At 42.6% G+C, this 23,011-nt stretch overlaps 1 protein-coding gene across 2 annotated transcripts in view; it reads left to right on the top strand.

Moving 5' to 3' along the window:
- The first annotated feature begins 2,889 nt into the window (after positions 1-2,889).
- clspn (claspin) overlaps positions 2,890-23,011 on the top strand; it is a 37,904-nt gene continuing 17,782 nt past the window's right edge. For both annotated transcript variants that reach the window (XM_078237185.1, XM_078237184.1), the window contains exons 1-8: positions 2,890-3,150; positions 8,518-8,626; positions 9,965-10,452; positions 10,636-10,800; positions 13,001-13,081; positions 16,217-16,298; positions 16,976-17,084; positions 21,554-22,188. In XM_078237185.1, the coding sequence (XP_078093311.1) occupies positions 3,115-3,150; positions 8,518-8,626; positions 9,965-10,452; positions 10,636-10,800; positions 13,001-13,081; positions 16,217-16,298; positions 16,976-17,084; positions 21,554-22,188 (1,705 nt within the window). In that variant the 5' untranslated portion in view covers positions 2,890-3,114. The remainder of the gene's footprint in view (positions 3,151-8,517; positions 8,627-9,964; positions 10,453-10,635; positions 10,801-13,000; positions 13,082-16,216; positions 16,299-16,975; positions 17,085-21,553; positions 22,189-23,011) is intronic.

Genomic DNA, 23,011 nt, shown 5'->3' with positions numbered 1-23,011 from the left:
GGATGTTATAGAGACCTATAAGATAATGAAGGGGCTGGATAGGGTAGAGATGGAGAGATTCTTTCCACTTAGAAAGGAAACTAGAACTGGAGGCACAGCCTCAAAATAAAGGGGGGTCAGTTTAGGACAGAGTTGAGGAGGAACTTCTCTGAGGGTGGTGAATCTCTGGAATTCTCTGCCCACTGAAGTGGTGGAGGCTACCTCGTTGAATATGTTTAAATCACGGATAGATGGATTCCTGATCGGTATGGGAATTAGGGGTTATAGGGATCAGGCGCGTAAGTGGAACTGATCCACTTCAGATCAGCCATGATCGTATTGAATGGCGGGGCAGGCTCGAGGGGTTAGATGGCCTACTCCTGCTCCTATTTCTTATGTTCTTAGTGGAGAGAAATTAACATTGCAAGTGTGATGCTGCCTGATCTGCTGAGTAATTCCAGCATTTTCTAATGTAAGAACAGTTTTACAGATGTTGATTGAGGGGAAAACATGGGCCAGGGTACTGGAGTGAAAATCCCTGCTCTTCAAAATAGTAACGTGGGAGCTTGAATGTATTCCTCAATGTATTCCTTAACCTGCTGACTGAGGGGAAAATGTGACCAGCAAGACATCGCAAAGGAAATTTTCCACGTGCAAGAACTCTTTGCAGTCTCCATTCCTCTTCCTTATTTGTGCTTCTACCATGTCAAATCGACTCAACTTCTACCACCATCTGTGTGTTTATTGAAGGATAAACATCCTTTTTGTCTACAGGGAACAACAGTTAAGAGAAGGAAGGTGAAAAACCTCACAGGATTTTATAGGATATATGGCATAGAAACAGGCCAGCTAGCCCAACAGTTATGCTGACCTTGTGCCTCATCGTAATCTAAATCTGCCATTGTTGCCAAACAATGGGGTGGCTCTGCTGCCTCACAGCACCAGGGACCTGGGTTTGATTCCAGGCTTGGGTCACTGTCTGTGCGGAGTCTGCACGTTCTCCATGTCTGCGTGGGTTTCCTCCAAGTGCTTCAGTTTCCTCCCCCAGTCCGAAAGATATGCTGGTTAGGTGGATTGGCCATGCTAAAATTCTCCCACAGTGAACCCAAGCAGGCACCGGAGTGTGGCTACTATGGGATTTTCACAATTAACTTCATTGCAGTGTTAATGTAAGCCTACTTGTGACTAATAAATAAACTTTTAATTATCCCTGTCTTTCATGCTTGTCTCGTTTACCCTTAAATGTATCAATGCTATTTGCTTCAACACTCAGTATCACAGGGTTTAATGTTCTTATCACTTATCGGGTGAAGTTTTTTCTGAATTCTGTTTTGGATTTTTAGGACAGCACAGTGGTTAGCACTGCTGCCACACAGCACCAAGGACCCAGGTTCAATTCCCGGCTTGGGTCATTGTTTGTGCAGAGTCTGCATTTTCTCCCCGTGTCTGCATGGGTTTTCTCCGGATGCCCCGGTTTCCTCCCAGGGAAGTGCTGGTTAGGTGCATTGGCCATGCTAAATGCTCCCTCAGTGTACCCAAACTGACATCGGAGTGTGGCAATTAGGGGATTTTCACAGTAACCTCATTGCCGTGTTAATGTAAGCCTACTTGTGACACTAATAAAAATAAATAAAAAACTTAAAAAAGAAAACTTGTCAGTGCAGGCTCGATGGGTCGAATGGCCGTCTTTTGTGCTGTAGGGATTCTATGATTTGATTTGATTTATTGTCACATGTAATTATACAATGAAAAGTATTATTTCTTGTGCACTATACAGACAAAGCATACTGTTCATAGAGAAGGAAAGGAGAGTGTGCAGAATGGAGTGTTACAGTCATAGCTAAGTTTCCTTTCTCTGTAGATTGGTTCTCTGTCGGGTTCCCTGTAACTTGATTAGGTTAGGATTGTTTTCGCTGCAGTTCAGATGAATGAGGGGGGAGGTCCTCCATAGGGACTTATAACATTCTAACAGGGCTAGACAGAGTAGCTGCAGGGAGGATAATCCCAATGGTGGGGGAGTCCAGAACCAGGGGTCACCATCTGAGGAGTCGGGGTAGACCATTTAAGATGGAGGTGAGGAGACATTTCTTCACCCAAAAAGTGGTGAGCCTATGGAAATCATTACCACAGGAAGAAGGCGATGTCAAAAAGATTGAATGTATTCAAGAGGGGACTAGATATAGCACTTGGGGTGAATAGGATCAAAGGATATGGGGAGAAAGCAGGATTAGGCTCGGGATGGACGATCAGCCATGATTGTGATGAATAGCAGAGTGGCGTGAAGGGCCAAATGGCCTCTTGCTCCTATCGTCTATGTTTCTATATAATTTTAAAAATATGTATATTTAAACCCATTGTTTAGTGATTATAAAAATGGTGCCCTACATGCAATTGTTATGATGATTTTTTATTTCTATTATGTAACGGTGGGGCCCAGTCGTGTCCCCCGTGTGCCCACCGCCCACTGTCAATCAGAGAGGGTCTATTTCAAATTTGCCGCTGCAGCGCTGAGGAAGGAAGGCTCCAATCAGAGGCGCCAGCTGCCGCTGGGCGCGTCTCACTCAGCGCTGAAGGGCGGAGTCTCCTTTGACAGAACAACCAGAGGCGGAGCCTCCGGAGCCAGGGGCGGGGCTGGGGGGAAGGGGCGTGGCCTTGCTCCTCGGCACCAGTCAGTCCGGGTGCGGTCTGTGAGAGAAGGGGCCTCCCGATTCGGAGGGGGCGGGGCTTTGCTCCTGGACACCAAGTCACAGAGGGCGTGGGGGCGGGGCCCGGAGCCTCCTGAGCAGAAAGGGGGCGTGGCTTGTGGAAAAGGGGCTGGGTCTTGCTCCTCGGCACCAGTCACAGAGGGGGGGCGGGGCGCCTCCAGCCTTTCCTGGGCACCAAGCAGGGGCGGGGCTTCAATCGGGGCGCATGCGCTGTGCGGCTGGCGGGAAGGCCGAATTAGACGAGCGTCTCCGAGTTTTTTTTGCGGCAGAAGCTTTCCCGCTGCTGGCGAGTGGAGAGGCGCCTGTTATTGATGGCTGGCCTGAAGTGACCGTTAAAAAAACATAAGAGTTTCTGTCAGCGACAGCGCTTCGGAACCACCGCCTCCTTCTTTATCCCCTCACTCGAAGTGATTTAATTCCTAACTCCGCCATGTCGGCGGTGTCGGAGCCGCAGCCGCACTCTGAGGTAATGGAGGCCGGCTCCGGCTTGGCGCGCTGGCTGGGGGCCCCCGGGCTCCGGGGGAGGGGAGGGGAGGGGGAGATTGTTCCCACAGGTAAGGCCTCCCAGACCCTTTGTCTGCCGGTTGGGCCCGCTGCCCCCGCTCCCGGGGATCATCACCGGCTCTGTGTGGGACATTTTGCAGCCTGTCAGTCGCTGGGGGTTCACTGTCTCCCCAGTGGGTTTAAAAATGTCAGTTGTTGTAGTCCTCCCATTCTTTATTAAACGGCTGCTCCTGTTTATATATTTATTCAGTAACTACAGATAGTCTTGTTTCTCAGTGTGGTTCTGCATTTTATCTACTTTTTTTGAGGGGTGGGTGGTCAGTTTTGTTTTTGGCGGGGCTGTTGATTTGGGTTAATACACTTGTAGTGTGAGGATGGCGGTTTACTCCTAAACTGCTAATTGGTTAAGCATTTACTCACTCTTTAATACCTTAAATTCTCCCTCCCCAGTCTAGCCACCGCCCAACATTGCTGACATTACCTGCTGCTGCTCTTTTTCAGTTTTATTTTTGGCGCACAATTTTGGAAACGGTTTATTTAATCTAAGAATTTGCAAAGCTGCGTAAAGTTTCATGGCTTTTGAATATTTTCGCCATCTCTCGAAAATAGAACTGCAACACAAAGCTTATAATTGCCTGATGCAACGCGAGGGAAAGCTTAAGATTAGATATTGTGGCTAGAAAACGATTATATTTCTGTAAGATGGATTTTTTGGAAAACCTCCGTGACAATCACGTTGTGCTTCTTGGACTGTTTGTGTGTTTTTCATTGAGTAGGATGTCAATGTAACTTGTGACTAAAACTTTAACTTTAGAATGGGCCTGTAATCTTTTAGGCCATCTAATCAGTTGGAACAATGAGGAGTGATGTAGTTAAAACCTAAAATTCTTAAAGGGCTTGCTTGACTGAGTATTTGTTGAAGGGTTGTATTTGTAACTGGAGAGTCAAGAACAGCGATTGTAGTCTCAGGGTTAAGAGGCTGCTCATTTAGAACTGAGTTGACTAGGAGTTTCTGCTGGGGATTGTAAATGTTTGGAATTATCTGCCTCAGAAGGCTGTGAATGTTCAGTTTTTGTGTATGCTCAAGACAGATCGATAATTTCCAAAGAATCTACAGTAATCCGGGATGTGGTGGAAAGGTGGAGTTGATGCTGAAGTTCAGTCTTGATCTTATTGAATGGCAAAGCAGGTTCGATTGGCTCCAATCCTCCTCTATTTCCTATGTTCTCATGGATGAGAACCAATGTGCGTTTGAATTCCACAATGCCCTCAAACCAGTACATTAGATGCTGTCCTTTGTATTGAAATTTGAGTCAAATGGCTCACTGTATAAATGTGCTGTACAATATCCTAAGCTAAATCTGTACAGTCCTAGATTCAGTACTCAGGATCTGAGGTTGATATGTTGGTTTTCTTAAGGTTGTTATCCAGTGATCTGAGAGTATTCGGTAAGAATAAGGTGGGGGCTTAATTGACTTCTGAAATGACTTTATTTTAAGTTGATGTTTTTATGGGCTCTAGAAATTTGAATCACGCATTTGCTCCCAAACTCTAAATAGCACCTGCAATTCCATTTTGAATACCAATACTGTTCTTTCCAACCTGAATCAGAAAGTTTAATTTTCAAAGTGCAATGCCAGGTGTGTGTCTCCATTGTAAACTCCTGCACAATTGCAAAATGCAGTATTAAAATCACTTTGTTTTTCATGTTGATACATGCAGCAATTAATCATTATAGAATTGCATTTGTAAAATAGACTGCTGCTATTTGTCTGAAAAATACTAACCTCGATGCCGAAGCAGTCACTTGAAGTCCAATACTACAGACAGTTTTTGAGGCACTTTTTATGTTTCGTAAACTTGCGATCTGTATTGTAGCTTCCTCATTTATCTAATTGCTAGGCTGTGGTAGGTGCTCCAGTGAGTTCATCACAAACTAAGAAAGGGTACGTTCTATAAATATTCTGGGTCTTATGATTTACTGATGTATAAGTTGCAGGTTTATATTTGCATATTGGTACAAATCAATTCTGACCATTCATTATTCATCCACAAGCAGTTTTAAACAATCAACTTGTAAATGTCATCAGCAAATTTAAGTCCATGTCATGACCGCCAAAAACAAAAAGATGCAATACCACACAAATCCTTAGCTTGGCAATGGAAGTCTTGTACTTGCAAAATGTTATGGATGAAATTGGCTGGAAATAAGCTATTAAGCAACTTGTTTCAGTAATTTGTGGTTTATGAACTACTTACCCCAAAACTATGATTCAGAAAAATGAACAATAGATTTCAAAAGCTTTAAGACAACCCCTGGCTGAAGTACTCTGCTGTGGAGATGCCGGCGTTGGACTGGGGTAAACACAGTAATAAGTTTAACGACACCAGGTTAAAGTACAACAGGTTTATTTGGTAGCAAAAGCCACAAGCTTTCGGAGCCTTAAGCCCCTTCTTCAGGTGAGTGGGAATTCTGTTCACAAACAGGGCATATAAAGACACAAACTCAATTTACAGAATAATGGTTGGAATGCGAATACTTACAGCTAATCAAGTCTTTAAGATACAAACAATGTGAGTGGAGAGAGCATTAAGACAGGTTAAAGAGATGTGTATTGTCTCTAGGCAGGACAGCCAGTGAGACTCTGCAGGTCCAGGCAAGCTGTGGGGATTCCAGATAGTGTGACATGAACCCAATATCCCGGTTGAGGCCGTCCTCGTGTGCAGGACTTGGCTATCAGTTTCTGCTCAGCGACTCTGCGCCGTCGTGTGTTCTGAACACCGCTCGACAATCACCAGGCAAGACTGTTCTCTTCCTGTTGGGGAGCACTTCAGCAGTCACAGGCATTTGGCCTCTGATATTCGGGTAAGCGTTCTCCAAGGCGGCCTTCAAGACACATGGCGGTGCAGAGTCGCTGAGCAGAAACTGATTGCCAAGTTCCGCACTCATGAGGACGGCCTCAACTGGGATATTGGGTTCATGTCACACTATCTGGAATCCCCACAGCTTGCCTGGACCTGCAGAGTCTCACTGGCTGTCCTGTCTAGAGACAATACACATCTCTTTAACCTGTCTTAATGCTCTCTCTACTCTCATTGTTTGTATCTTAAAGACTTGATTAGCTGTAAGTATTCACATTCCAACCATTATTCTGTAAATTGAGTTTGTGTCTCAAGAAGAAGGGGCTTAAGGCTCCGAAAGCTTGTGGCTTTTGCTACCACATAAAGCTGTTGGACTTTAACCTGGTGTTGTTAAACTTCTTACTGTGAAGTACTCTGCCACAGAGGTCAGCAGACAATTCTATCAAACAGCGGGTTAAATGGTTCCCTCACTGATTTTCCCATTTTGAAGAAAGGGCAAGATTGATGCACATGTACATTAATCCAACCCGGTATCTGAGTGAATAAGTGCGTTTGTTAAAAGGATATCCAGGTATTGGAGAAGGTGCAACAAAGAATTACGTGGATGATAGTAGCACTGAGGTTGTAACTAGAGGAAAGATCAATAGGCGTGAGGCTTTCTTGCAGAAAAGGAAAGACTGAAAGATGTGTAGATTAGCCATGGTAAATGCACAGGGTTATGGGGTTAGGTGGGGCGCAGGTCCAGGGTAAGATGCTCTTTCGGAGAGTTGGTGCAGGCTTAATGGGCTGAATGACCACCACCTGCACTGTAGAGATTCTATGATTGTAAAATTATGAAGGAGTTTGACACGAGATGGGATAAAGGGGGAGGTGGCTAGATGGGTGGAGAACTGGCTTGGTCACAGAAGACAGAGGGTGGTAGTGGAAGGGTCTTTTTCCAGCTGGATGCCTGTGACTAGTGGTGTTCCGCAGGGCTCTGTATTGGGACCTCTGCTGTTTGTGATTTATATAAACGATCTGGAAGAAGGTGTAACTGGGGTGATAAGTTTGCGGACGACACGAAAATGGCTGGACTTGCAGATAGTGAGGAACATTGTCAGAGGCTACAGAAGGATATAGATAGGCTGGGAATTTGGGCAAAGAAATGGCAGATGGAGTTCACTCCAGATAAATGCGAAGTGATGCATTTTGGTAGAATTAACGTACGGGGGAGCTATACGATAAATGGCAGAACCATAAAGGGTGTTGATACGCAGAGGGACCTGGGTGTGCAAGTCCACAGATCCTTGAAGGTGACGTCACAGGTGGAGAAGGTAGTGAATAAGGCATATGGCATGCTTGCCTTTATAGGACGGGGCATAGAGTATAAAAGTTGGGATCTGATGTTGCGGTTGTATAGAACGTTGGTTCGGCTGCATTTGGAATACTGCGCCCAGTTCTGGTCGCCACACTACCAGAAGGACGTGGAGGCTTTAGAGAGAGTGCAGAGGAGGTTTACCAGGATGTTGCCTGGTATGGAAGGGCTTAGTTATGAGGAGAGATTGGGTAAACTGGGGTTGTTCTCACTGGAAAGACGGAGGATGAGGGGAGACTTAATAGAGGTGTATAAAATTATGAAAGGCATAGGGTGAACGGTGGGAAGCTTTTTCCCAGGTCAGTGGTGACGTTCACGAGGGGTCATAGGTTCACGGTGAGGCGGGGGGGGAGGTTTAACACGGATATCAGAGGACGTATTTTACACAGAGGATGGTGGGGGTCTGGAATGCGCTGCCAGGCAAGGTGGTGGAGGCGGACACACTGGGAACGTTTAAGATTTATCTAGATAGCCACACGAACGGAGTGGGAATGGAGGGATACAAAAGAATGGTCTAGTTTGGACCAGGGAGCGGCACGGGCTTAGAGGGCCGAAGGGCCTGTTCCTGTGCTGTATTGTTCTTTGTTCTTCTATTTGAGATGGTTCAAGATGTATGTTCGTCGATATTAAATTCGATGAGGAACTTAGGGGAAATCTCTAAGAAAGTATTAGCATCCACCTTTAAAATGCATCTATTACCTCAACTGCTCCATGTGATAACATTTTAATGCAATGTTGGGGATCCACAAGAAGGAGAAAGGAATAGAAGGATATACTGATGGGGTTAGATTCGTTAGGTGGAAGGAGGCTTGACTGGAGCATAAACATTGGCGTGGACTGGTTGAGGCCACGTAGCCTGTTTGAGCTGTAAAATCAATGCAATTTGTTTGAGAGGCTGGTTGATTTAAAAGGTTCAAACAAATATGGGGGAGAATCCTTTGTACTGACACTCTGGTCTGAATAATGCCCAAAGTTGAAGTCAATGATTGTAATCCATTCCACATCTAATAGCTCTCTTCCCTTCCAACTTTGAAATATTGAGAAAATTCAATAGGAATTAGGAATTTTGTTTCTGCGACCAAAATGTGATCTGTTTTTGTGTTTTCTTTCCAGTTAACTTTTGGTGAGGAGAAAATAAATGACAGTGATACTGACAGCGGCAAGGGAAGTTGTGGACTTGTCTCCCTGCATTTGAACAAAGAAACCTGCCACTCTGACAAAGGTTTGTGTTCTATTCTGCGTGACTTGATTATCAGCTTGCAAGGTCCCATTAGTTCATTCATAATATCAAACCTGATGTTTATTGTCTTGAAAGCTTTCTGTCAAAAAATACTTGAGTATGCCAATTGTGAATGTTCCAGATGTCAGTGTTTGCTGATCTAAGTTAGTTGTTTGTACCAGGTAGTGGAAGACAGTGCGCCCTAATTCCAGTTAATTCTCTTGGCTTTTTTATGAATACTGCAATGGAAATGGTTGAATGAAGTTGATTAAGCAGTTAAGAGTCAATAGTATCCTTGACTTTATAAAGAGCTACACTTGACTTGAAACACAGGAAACCATAATCAGTTACTGGTTAGGCCCAGCAGGAGAAATCAGGTACAAATCTAGGTGCCATATTAGAGAGAGGATGTCATGGCCTTGCAGGGGATACAGGGAATGATGACAAGGATGAACCCAGAGACGAGCAACACGAATTCTGTGGAGTGGAATTGTTCTCCTCAAAACTCTAATATTCAAAAATTAGGTGTTCTGATAAAGTATGGAGAAACTGTTTCATTTGGCAAGTCTTTTGGTAACCAGAAACCCTATATTTAAAATCATCAAAGAAAATACTTTGAGGAAATTATATAATAGAATCTGAAATGTCCTACTGAAAGGGTAGTGGAAGCAAATTCCATAGTATCTTTAGGAAGTCAGTTGGATGTATGCTTGAAGAGGTTTGGGGAAGAAAGCCAAGGTATAGGATTAAATTAGACAACTTTCGATGGCACATTGGGCTTAGTGGCCTCCTCCAGTGCTATATGATTCTATCGTTCTTTTAGACTTAAATCTCAATGTAAACTTGAATGTTGGAATTAACTTCAGTGGGCCATTTGTGATCAACTTTTGAAATGGCTTGGATCGAGAGTAGTAGGTACTGGAGATGAGTGCTTCTTGACAAAAGCCAACTGGCTTTGGAAATATAGGTCATGAAAATGTGTTTCTGAAGCTTAAGTTTTTAAACAACTATTATAATTCAGCAGTTTGCTTATGTCCTGGCATATAATCACGTTGCTCATGATGTGAGGATTAATATGTACGACCAACTGCAGTTGAATAATACACCAACATTCAAATTGCAGTATTCTCCCCAATGTCCCAGGTCCAGTGTTACATTCAAGCTATGGCTCTTACGAGCTATCTTTTAAACTGTTTCCTAGTTGAGTAGCAAAGAAAGCAGAACCTATAATTTCAATGCTTCAATAGGAATTCAATAAAGTTGACATCCAACTCAAATGTAATAAATAATGAATTGGGAGCACTTCAGAAGTGAATCAATTGCTTTTTTGTTTCCTTCCAGACTCAGAAGAGGAGATTTTTACTTGTAAGAAAATTACAAGAAAACCTCTGCAGGAGAGTGATAGCGACGGGGAGGCAAGCAACGTGAACAAAATCAGCAATTCAAAATCGGATGGCGAGAGTGAGAATGAAGAGCAAAACTTGGATATTAATGTTGTAGAAAAGAGCAAAAAGTTACGACGTGTTCGGAGAGTGACATTGGATAGTGATGAAAGTGACTTGGATGTTCTCAACAAGAAAGACCAAGTGAGGAAGACGAAACCTAGTTGTGTTGGCAGTGAAGATGAAGAACTGTCCACAACAGAAACCCAATGCAAAAACTCTGATTCAGATAGCTCTTCACTTAGCCAGGAAAAATCAAAATGTTCAAAGTATCGCAAGGAACGAGCAAATCGAAAGGACAAATCTCAGAGACAGCGAGAAAAAACACAGAAAAAACTTGAAGTGATTGAGAAACTGAAGAGGAAAAAGAAGAAACGGGCAAAACCGGTATGGAAATGGATATTTACCCATGTGTCCTAAAACAGCTTAAACTTGACCACCTGAACCATTTGACATTTTAAGATTTCTTTTGAGCTTTATTTACTCCAGCACTCTAAAGATAGTATATAGTAGTAATTACATTATCGCTTTCGTTATTAATTTCTCTAAACTTTTAATTCTTCTGTTCAGGAAGAGTCTACAGAATTCAAGGCAGCAGATGACAGTGGCTGTCTGCTTAACAACAGTGACCTGTTTGAGACTGAAATGGATGATGAACATGAACTCGACGCAGAAGATGAGTTATCATTGGAAGCCATACGGGCAGCAGTGAAAAAGAAAGCAAAGCAATCCAAAGTGAGTGCAATTTCCATCTTTTTCAATTGTATTTCACGACGCAAATTGAAATATTTTGCCAATTTTATGTGAAGAAGGGGGTTAACTGTTGTTGGGGTGCAGTACCATGGGCAGAAGCAGCCTGGATTTTACCATCTATAATCTGCCTTTTGAGTACAATAAAGTCCTGCCTTTTGCAACTTCCTTGTTTGTATATGTGCTTGCCCACGCTGCAGCGGACAGAAGAGCGACCAACCTGCCTAAGTGCTGGAGCCCAGTAAGAAGTCTCTCAACACCAGGTTAAAGTCCAACAGGTTTATTTGGTAGCAAATACCATAAGCTTTCAGAGCGCTGCTCCTTCGTCAGATGGAGTGGAAATGTGCTCTTAAACAGTGCACAGCGACACAACATCAAGTTACAGAATACTGATTAGAATGCGAATCCCGAAAGCCAGCCAGGTCTTAAAGGTACAGACAATGTGGGTGGAGGGAACATTAAACACAGGTTAAAGAGATGTGTATTGTCTCCAGACAGAACAGCTAGTGAGATTCTGCAAGTCCAGGAGGCAAGCTGTGGGGGTTACTGATAATGTGACATAAATCCAACATCCTGGCTGGTGTCACAGGATAAGATGTGTATACAGGAGCCAGGGCAGAGAAGAATTGGGGTATTGTGGTCGGAGGGAGGGGGGGGCGGGGCGGGTGGATGAGGGTCATGGAGCGGGGGGGAGGGTGAGGTGCCAGAGGTCAAGCCTTGGGAGGGAAAGGAAAGAATGGGGGGCTTCTCATGGAGGAACCCCCAACCACCGTCACCTGAGATGCAACTTTGATTCTTTCCAGCCTGCTTGCACAAAGATTAAATTTTCCTGCCAGCCTAAAGATTGAGGTTGGCCAGGAAACAGCCCTTATTTTAAGGGTCTCAGTTGGAGCAAGGGCAGGCTTCCCATCCATGGCCTTGCCCACCGCAGAGTAAAATTGCTGTGTAGCCTAGGGAGATCCTATCCCCTCAATTTCACGTTCTCTCTCTTCACGCAAATACTTCCCCCAGACTAAAAGACTGCCGGTGAGGAGGGTAAAATTCGAGCTCGTGAGAACTGTATGAGTAATGTGAATCCCAGGTTACAATGGTTTATCTGATTGTGCAGGAATAGATTTTGTACATCTGTCAAACATAAATTTAAGATGGTGGGGTTAATCCAACCTGTTATAAACTCAGTCGTCATCAAATCATTTGTGAAGGTTATTCATTAATGCAATACAGTTACCAGAACTAGGTTTTGGCTGCATGGAATCACTCATGACACAATTTCAGCTATTCATGGTACAAGAAATTCTTAGTTGTATAATTTTAGACCTGCTTGCCAGCTGCTGTTCCCTTATCACTACTGTGCACATTGACCTCCATTGATTCCCAGTCAAGCAACATCTTATTTTAAAATATTCATCCTTGTTTTCAAATCCTTCTATGGCCTCGGCTCCCTCTTCCTCTGTATTCTCCTCCAACCCCACAACCCTCTTGTGGTATCTGCGCTTCCCTAATTCCAGCCTCTTGTGGATTCCCCATTTCAATCGCTTCATTGTTGGTGGCCAGCCCTTCAGTTGACTCAGCTCCAAACTCTGGAAACACTCCAGACATCTCTCTATCTTGCTTTTCTCGTCAAGAACTCCACATTACCTACCTCCTTTTTCCCAAGCCTTTGCTCATCTGACATATCTCCTTTTATTTTGTGACACCGTGTAATACTTTGTTTTATAATGTTTCTGTGAAGAGCCTTGGGAAGCTTTATATTAAAGGTGCTACATAAATAGAAGTTGTTGCTGCCAAACTCTTTTCTAGACATTTATTTTAGTCCGTGAACAACAATTACCATCTGCACTCTGATTGAAATTAAATGTTAAAAATCACTTATTCATGATGCCGATCTTGCCCTTGTCAGTGTCCATTTGCGTGCACTTCCTAGCAGGACACATTGGATGGAGATCAAGAGTAGAGAGGATTCTATCTGGATTGATGATTTCTTACCATCTATTCGATATAGTATAGGGAATAAAATATCTCACATGATTGAGCAAATAGTTCACCCGATCATTATTACTTTTTGTTCTTTTAATTCGAAACTATTTCAGTGCAGGATTTAGGCATTTGTAAATTTAATTGTGTTGGAGTTTGGTTTCTTGTACAGTTGCTGAGCGTTTTCCCAGTTGTTTATTTCTGATTTTAGAGTACCAAACTGGTTCCATCTGCTAAAAATCTCCAGGATTATGACTGCGAGGAATCGTTGATGCAAATAGAAGAGAAAAAGGTAATTGGCTAAGGATAGGTCACTGTTTATTGCACACAAGGTTCTGTTTTCGGACGCGAAATCACGGTAAAGTTGGGCATTGGGCCTATACCGCGATCTGCACCCAATTCCGAGCAGGTCGCGGCTTTACTGACACCCGATTCGGGCGCGGGTCCGGCCCGCTCCCGAATCGGGCGGCCTGACGATTTGAATGCATTTGCATGCATTTAAATCGACTTAATGAACCGCGCACCCAACTCTACCGCCAAATCCCACTTTACCGTCCTCTGGTCTGTTCCGCATCCGCGCTGTAAGCGACCTGAAAAATAAAAGTCTGAAGTCGTCGCTGCAGCTTCCGAAGAGCGGGGTCAGAGCCTGCAACGGCTCTCTGACCCAGGTCATCCTCTGGTTTGGGTGGGTGGGGGGGGGGCAGGTCATCCTCTGGTGGGGGGGGGGTCCGCTGCCAAGCATACAGATTGCAGTAAACATAATCTGCTTAGGGAAACTGCTATAAAGTTATTTATAAAAAAACCTAATTAGGTTGTAGAGTTTTTTTTAAAAAGGAATTTAAGAATAAAAATTTATAAAGCGGCCGATCCCTGTTCCCGGAGTGGACGTGCGGCCATGCCATCCCACAAAACCTTCAGGATGAAGCGATTCCTCACTAAGAAGATGAAGCAGAACCGGCCGATTCCACAGTGGATCTGCATGAAAACCGGCTACAAGATCAGTATAAGTACAAGAGGAGACACTGGAGAAGGACCAAGCTGGGCCTGTAAAGGGATACACCATCACTGGTACACTACCAGCCACTGCCATCTCTCCCGCTCTCTTGCCCCTGCAGGGAAGAGTAATCTGTGGCTGGTAGTGTACCAGTGATGGTGTATCCCTTTACAGGCCCAGCTTGGTCCTTCTCCAGTGTCTCCTCTTGGAGTTGTACTGATCTTGTAGCCGGTTTTCATGCGGATCCACTGTGGAATCGGCTGGTTCTGCCTCATCATCTTAGCAAGGAATCGCTTCATCCTGAAGGTGTTGTGGGATGGCATGGCCACACGTCCACTCTGAGAGGAGGGATCGGCCACAGACTGGCTGCGCCGATATTTTTTTCGAACTGTGCATGCGCAGTTCAGAGCTCCGATCGGTCCGCCAGCGCTAAGCCCTGCCCACAGCGTGAATCGGACCGGAACTGGCAAAATGCGTATGGGCGCGCTGGAAAGAGGATTCCAGGCGCGGATCTATTTGATGCCCGGATTCGGCACTTAGACGCAAAATGGTAAAATCAGGCCCAACGTGTCATGTTTAGGAATAGCCACTTTCCTCAAAATTATAGTAGTGACTGAAATAATCTTTTGACATTTTCTCCCGTTCTATTTTAACGCTTTATAAATTTTTATTCTTAAATTCCTTTTTAAAAAAAACTCTACAACCTAATTAGGTTTTTTTATAAATAACTTTATAGCAGTTTCCCTAAGCAGATTATGTTTACTGCAATCTGTATGCTTTTTCTACCAATCTGCTCTTTTGAAGGATTGTTTTATTTGTAGGTTATTTGCTGCAATTCTATTACTGGGATTTATTATGTTGTGACATGCTCACATGTGGTAGTTAGTGGGTGCCTGCCTCCTCCCCTTGCTCGATGCAGAATGGTGCCCCATAAGCTTTGTAACCACTTCTTTCTCTGACAGATACCTATGGTCTCTTGGGGGCTATGGCTATCCCTATTTACTGCACCTTGAATTGGTTCATATTTTAGAATTGAAATAGATATATAAAGAGAGAGACATTTGGGAAACTATAAGTGAGTTCAATAAGGCAAGTCTATCGTGCCCCTTGCTTAATACACTCTTATTCAGGCATTTGATATTACTTATTTAGTTTGTCCAGTTAGCTCAAAGTTCCTGAACTTTATATGAATGTTGTATTTGTAATTTAAATCAGTAAATCCTTATTGAGCCTAATCAACTCAGTTTGGGTCTCCCTAAGAAATGAGAGGCTGTCTTATTGAAACAAAGAAGGTTCTGAAAGGACTTGATGAGGTAGATGTTGAGAGATTGTTTCCACTGGTCTGGCAATCTAAAACACAGTCTCAGGATAAGGGGCCAATTGTTTCGGGCTGAGATGAGAAATTACTTCACTTAAAGGGGACGAATCTTTGAAATTCTCTGCCCCAGGCATCGTGGACGTTCCACCATTGAATACCTTTCAACCTCGGATAGTCTCTCAGAATCGCAGGATATGGGGAGAGGGTAGGAATGTGGAGTTGAAGCCCAAGGTCAGCCACAACCGTATTGAACAGCAGAGCAGGCTGGTTCAATGAGTTATTTGGTCATCTTATCCTTTTCCTGTGCCCTTGAGGAGAAATTTCTGTGGAGCATAAATGCTGACATTGACCAGTTGAGCCAAATGGTCTGTTTCTGTGCTACAACTTCTGCTTTTTAAAACATGGATACATGCCTAACCAACAAATCTTGAGCCTATGATAATGTTAAGTTGTGGTCACCAGCCACATCTCAAAAACTTAAATATAAGTTATGGTTTGAAATGTAATATTTCTTTCAGACACTAACTATTGCAGATGCACTAAAAGTGCAATGTTATTCAATCAGGCAGCTACTGAAGTCGCAGTAGTCATCATGCCTTCAATCATGAGCACCTATGTATAGGAAGTGACTGCTGATTTATGAAATATACAGGGATATTTCTTTCATTATAACAGTGGTTTGTGACATTATTTGATTTTCTGATCTCTGGTGATGCTTGACTACCATTAAGACATTCTGGCCACTAACCAATCCATGACTTCCGTGTTGAGTCATTGACAAAATGTAGTGCTGCATGATGTGATTGCTCAAATTTCAATGTTCTGCATCGGTATTGAGAAATTTTTCAATGTTTATGTACATCTTTTTGGACTATTTTTCGTGATTCAAATGAAATTGTGAATCTCTATTGCCTGAGTATAGATAAAACCAGTTATTGAGGATGAGGCTAAAGGATCACTGAAGCTATGCTGCATCCAGTGCAGTCTTTCTGGTGACCAGCACTCCCAAGATAAACATTTTATGGTTACTTTTGGATATTATATTTCATTTGCTCATGTCTTGGGTTCTATACCTCTCTACCTAATATAATTTTTATTGCTTTTGTCCTTTAAAGGTACGTACAGAGAGGAAGGCGGCGAAACAGAGTAAGGAGGCAATCCGTCAGATTCACAGTGAAACTCAGCGCTTGATGCGAGGTGAGGTTTAAAGCATCTGAATTAACTTCTACTTGTGCAGGCAGTCCTTGACTTTGATGTTTGAGCTACAGCGTGGTTTTTGGGAACCAATTGTGTCGTAAGTCTAAGAACGGACTGCCTGTACGTATATTTCCTCTTGCTACTTCCTGCTACTCCGTTTTAAGGACTTGATGAATAATTAATCTTTGGACAAAAGTACATCTGATTTGGTATACACATTGAAAAGGCATTGGTTGAGGAGTACTGCAGATGTAAGAAAACGGTATTTGAGGATATAGTGGTATGATCCAAAGGTGGTTATAAACTAGTAATGGTTAATGGATGTTTTTCAGGCTGACGTGATGTACAATGTGGTGTCATCCAGAAGTCAATGCTTCATGCTTTGTATCCCTTTGTAACAATTGAATTGTTATGCTCAGCTTTTGGATGCTGTGATTCAGAAAGGATGTCCAAGTGACAGAGCATTGTGAAGAAATTTACTCAGATGGTACCCGGGGTGAGAAGCTTTAGTTTGGAGAGCGAGAGCAGGGTGGGCATGAAGTGGAGCGGGGGAGAAGTGGTGGGGAAAGACCTGACCATTGCCCTGCCGTGCAACAAAAACTACAGTTCTGACCTGGAATGCCAGTTGTTGAACCGCTTGTAACCCTGTTAGTAACGTTATGCACTTCTTTTCTCAGAGGCAAACTTATCTCTACCATATCATCTGCCACAGCCAAAAACCATTCATGACTTCTTCAAGAAACGACCACGACCAGCTTGCCAAGGAAGTGCCATGTCCTTGCTCAAGTAAGAGAACATTTTTAGAGACATCTTCCTGTATGATATCTTGCAAATCTAGAGTAAAGCTCCTACATTAGAAACGTCTCATTCTGCACTTGTGTAACATCCCACTTACTCACATTTGCTGTCTTACTTTTTAGCAGATTGGTAGTTTGTTATCCAGGAATCTGGCTTTGGCAAAATTCCTTGAGATGCTTACAATTGCTGAAATGCAGACCTCCTTTGGTTTGACCTCCGGAGTGTGAAGAGCAATAGGTTCATCAGTTTAAAGTTTTAAAGTTTGTTTATTAGTGTCACAAGTAGGCTTACATTAACACTGCAATGAAGTTACTGTGAAAATCCGCCAGTTGCCACACTCTGGCACCTGTTCGAGACTTGTTTGTCCCAGCTGGTCAATTCAAAGACTGCAAGGATGTATAGATTTCCAAGCATTAAATTGAACAGAGGACTTTATACAGGCAGTCCCCGGGTTACGAACGCCCGTACTTGTGTACCGACCTATTATTCCTATTATTTAAAAAAATTGAGTGACATACAATGGTTCGTACTAACGAACGGGCGGACTACATTGTGCGGCGCTCAAAACACTGCGCGTTTTCAGCGGTTCGTCGGCCCGAGGGAGAACAGCGCCACGACGACGTCGCCATTTTAAGTCGGATTGCGTAAACGGTGTTGTGTGCGTTGTTTTGACTTAAAGTTTTCGTGTATTTACCCTCGTAATCATGGCTCCAAAGCGTAAATCTGATGCAAGTGATGGTGATGCATCGAAGAAAAGGAAAACGGTCACGAAACGAAAATGGAAATAATAAAGCAATCGGAGAGTGGTGAAACGCCAACAAACGTTGAAAAAACGTGAGGCTACAGTCGGTCAACGATCGGGACAATTATAAAGGACAAGGGGAGAATAATGGAGCATGTAAAAGGCTCTGTCCCGATGAAAGCGACAATTATCACTAAGCAGCGCAGTGGTTTAATTATCGAAATGGAAAGGCTATTGGTAATTTGGTTAGAGGATCAAAATCAGCGTAACATTCCTATTAGCCTTGGCTTAGTGCAAGAAAAGGCTCAAAGCCTTTTCAGTGATTTAAAAGCTGCACGTGCAGCAAGTGAAGATGCTTGTGATGAAGAATTTGTTGAGTAGGGGTTGGTTCAAGCGTTTCAGAGGGAGGGTAAATTTACACAATGTTAAAGCGCCAGGTGAAGCAGCGAGTGCCGATGTCAGTGCTGTGAGAGAGTTTCCTGAAATGTTGGAAAAAATTATTGAGGAGGGAGGTTATGTGCCTGAGCAAATATTTAATGTAGACGAGACTGGCTTATTTTGGGGGAAAAAAATGCCTGAAAGGGCATACATTTCAAAAGAGGAAAAAACTGCTCCAGGGCATAAGGCATCCAAGGATAGGCTAACGTTATTGCCTGGTGGTAATGCATCCGGAGATTGCAAGCTTAAGCCTATGCTTGTGTATCGCTCCCTAAATCCGAGGGCACTTAGCCGAATCATCAAGGCATCTCTTCCCGTCATTTGGAAGTCAAACACAAAGGCTTGGGTAACAAAAGCTCTCTTCGAAGAATGGTTCCTGAACTATTTTGTTCCTGCTGCTGAATGTTATTGCTTGGCCAAGAAGATTCCTTTCAAAGTTCTCGTGCTTGACAATGCCCCCAGACATCCAAGCATTTTAGATGACCTGCACCTCAATGTAAAGGTCGTCTTTTTACCACCCAACACCACATCACTACTTCAACCAATGGATCAAGGGGTCATAGCCTCCTTTAAGGCTTACTATTTACGCCGGACCTTCTCACAAGCAGTCAGGGCTACCCAAGATGATGCAATGACCTTAAAGGAGTTCTGGAGGAATTACGACATCTACGATGGCATCAAAAACATTGCAGATTCTTGGGAGGAAGTGAAGACAACCAACATGAAAGGAGTGTGGAACAAATTGTGCCCCCAATTCGCACATGGTTTTAAGGGGTTCACAGCTGAGGACATTGCCGAAGCCAGGCAGGCTGTGGTTGATATTGGTAATAATCAACTGCAGTTAGACATCAATGAAGATGATGTCTTAGACTTGCTTGAATCCCATGACGAAGAACTGACCAATGAGGACCTTATGGAGCTGGAGCAGCAGATGATAGCATTTGAGGAAGAAGTCCGGGATGTAGAAACCCCAGAACCCAAGAAGTTTCTGACGAAGGAGTTAGCTGAAGCCTTTCGTCTCATTGAAGCAGGGATGGCAAAGTTAGAGGAGCAAGATCCTAATGCAGAGAGGTTCACCAAAGTTTACCGGATAGTTACCGACGGCCTCAGCTGCTACAAGGCCATTTATAATGAGAAAAATAAAAGCTCTGTTCAAGCCTCCCTTGATGTTTACTTTAAGAAATTACTTTAATGTTTTTTATACTGTACCTGCAAACACACATATAAATATAAAAATAATCCAAGTTTTGTCATTTCCATTAATTATTACTATTATTACTGTATTATATTTAAGATGTTTTGGGTAAAATATATACTATATACTAAGACAAACATTTAACTAATTGACGCTAGATGTGAACCGTACGTAACTGCTCTGAATTGCATACAAATTCGACTTACAGACAGACTTAAAAACGGAACTCGTTCGTAACCCGGGGACTGCCTGTACTGAAATAGTTAACCATTCTATACAGAAAAGTTTCCTGGATACATTCAGTATTCTGAAACTTATTCAAAGAAGTGGAGAAAATGTGCATGTAGTAACTGTTTTCTGCCGCTAGATGTCGTCATGTGCTTTACATTGGTGTATAAGATATATAATATAATATATGTTTATTTGCCATGTAGCAGAACATTTCTATTGCAGCAGATCTTTTATTCTCCTGACAAGTGATTCGAATTTCTAGAGTTCATTAAGTATGCTCGATCGCTGGTTAAAGGAAATAATTTGTTTTATATGGTGCCTTATTTCCTTTGGGCATTGCAAAGTGCTTCACAGTTGATTACTTTTTAGGTGTAATTACAATAAAATGTGTCGATTTCAATGCAGAAGTTTCAGGAGTCTGTCATAATGTGTCAGCCTTAGCACAGTGATAGCATGCTCATCTCTGATTCAGAAAAGATCATATGTGTCTGAAGCACATCGTGAACACCTCGTGCATTATCTGATCTGACACTTCAGCGCAGAACTGAGAATGTGCTACCCTGTTGGCAATGTTGAGATGGGAAAAAAAAAGGTCCTATCTGCTTGTTCAGGTGAATATGAAACAGCTCGTGGCACTAATGAAAGTTCACTGGCTGAGAGAGATTTGGCTGTCACATCTCCCCACACTACAGTGGCAACATCTCTATTAGTTGCGAAGGACCTGCAACGTGTTGCATAAGTGCAAGTTTTTGTTCCTAAATGGGGGTTCAGGAGTAAAATAAAATCATAATTGGATGCTAATATGTCTTTTAATTCTCTGGGGAGGCAGTGGAATTATCCCTGGACTGGCAATTCAGAGCCCCAGGAGAATGCTCTGGGGACCTGGGTTCGAATCCCACCATGGTGAAATTTGAATTCCGTTTAAAAGTCTAATGATCGTGAAACCATTGTCGATTTGTTGTAAAAACCCATCTGGTCCATTAATTTCTTTTTAGAGAAGGAAATCTGCCATCCTCACCTGGCTGTGGTTGACTCTCAAATGCCCTCTGAAATAGAGGGCAGTTAGGGATGGGCAATAAATGCTGGCCCAGCCAGCGATGCCCACATTCTGTAAAAACTTTTAAATAAATGTAACTAGGATGGGGAAAATAACTATACTGCCAGAACAATTTGAAAGGGTCTTGCGATTTTCAGTGAGCTAGATTTTAAAATGTCTCTGAGAAGAACAAACAGGAAAACTCAATATTTGGATCTTTCAAATTTCTGGATTCTGCATTTTTTTTCCTCCTCGTCTACTGCTGCCAACAATACTAATGGACTTTTTTATCACTGTATTTATGCCTCGCTATAATGTAATTAGAAGTAAGCACATTTGGATCAACCCTCTCCATCTTTGCCAAGTCCCAAAAATAAAGCCACTGTATTTTTCAAGGTAACAGTTAAAATATGCAAGTACCCTTTCTCCCATTTGCTGTATTAAAAAGCTCTTTGTGCATTACTTAAATAATGCAAGAAATGAGCTATACTAAACAAGAATGAGAAAAAAGCCACGTGTAAGGATATAAGCTGTACCCTCAATTTTGCTCTGGTAAAACAGTTATAGAATTTACTTGTTATTGCACAACATCGGCCACAAAGTATGTTTTACTCCTGGAGTAATTGCTTCATTCTGTTCTGAAGTTTTGCAAAGCATAATTAAATTTCCAGGACTTGCCCAACTTGCATTATTTCATTAGCAAAAATATTCTTTGTAGATGTATGCTTTATTTCTAAACTGTCCCTGTTTGAAATTGTTTCTTTGACTGAAGTTTGTTTTTGATCGTGGCAAAACTATGCACAATTTTCTTTCAGATCGTCTAAATACCAGCCCTGCTCGCTGCAGAAAACCTCAGATTCCACAACAGAGACTGAAATATTAAATGTCGTTCCTCAAGATCATGGACTACTTGATCAATTGGTTCTTAACAATGAAAATGTCGCAACTGCAGCGATTCCAGAAATAGAAGAACCCAATTTAAACGATTCAAATAATAAAGAAAATACTTGTCCTAATCCAGCTGGAAGTGAAATTCAGATGGAAAAGAACAAAGGACCTGTTGAGGCAATAGAACAACCTGATATTTCCACAGACCTGGATAGCAAAGAAAGAGACTCTGTAGATACTGAACCTAACATCAAACCTGACCACTATTTTTGTTTGGAACTATCTGAGGAAACTGGGTCCAGTGACGGACTAATAACTATGCACGAGAATTCTCATGTCGAGCTTGTTAAAGTAATACCTGATGCTGTGGTGAAACTCTCCAATGATGCACCAAACGTGACAGTGGAAGAGCAAAAACAGTTGGAGGCAACTTCAATAACCAGGCATCGGAAATCCAAATTGGATAAATTACGGGTGCTGGGCGTGGACCTGACATTGAAACCTCGCCTTTGTGCAGATGAGGGTACATTTGTAAACCTGGAAGAGCCCAAAGAAAACAAAGGTTGTCTTTCTCAGATGCTATTTACTAAGTAGTATTGAATTTTAAGCCGGCGGGCATTTTATGCTGAGGGACATGAAACAAAAAGATTACCCTATATTTTATGTTCAGCAGCGAAGTAATTTGCCCCTCTGTCCTTGAAGAAAGAAAGTTGCACGCAATAATTTGGCAATCTCTGTGGCATGAATTTCCCCTTTTTCTGACAATGATTTGAATCTGACGCCAAATTAAGGGGATCTTCATGCATCCAGCAGGGATATTCATTAAGCAGGGTAAACAGCCAGTCACACTGAAGTATTCCCATAGATAGCAAACCAGGAAGTAATTTTCACTCCTAATTAAAATTTTACAGGAAGTAAAACAAGTGATTGGGACAACCAAATTGGATAAGGTAGAAGCTGAATATCAAAAATGTTTAAATATATTCTAAAAATATGAATTTTATCACACATTAAACTAATCTTTCGGAGCAAGTGATGCTATTCATCAGTAACAATGAATTTCCAGTTACATCTGTAAGAAGATGATATTTACAGTGAGACAAACAGCATATAAAGGCAAGTTTTCATTAGTTCATTGATTTCTAATTGACTGCAGCCTCTGTTGGGGGTGGGGATGTGGTGGGCAGTCTTCAAAAGTGCACCCGACAGTGAAGCATAGAATCAGTCGACAGCAGCTTTCGGATTTCCATGTTTAACTGCACGTGTGGAAACTCCAGAAATTGCTGTTGATTTTGGTGGTGTAACAGAAGCACATTTAGGTAGCAGTGCTGCAATATGATCTCAAATACCATCTCAAATTCATGATCACAATAAGCCATTAACTG

The sequence above is a fragment of the Mustelus asterias genome, chromosome 21 (assembly GCF_964213995.1).
Source record: "Mustelus asterias chromosome 21, sMusAst1.hap1.1, whole genome shotgun sequence".
NCBI lineage: Eukaryota > Metazoa > Chordata > Chondrichthyes > Carcharhiniformes > Triakidae > Mustelus > Mustelus asterias.
This window is presented reverse-complemented; position numbering and strand designations above follow the sequence as displayed.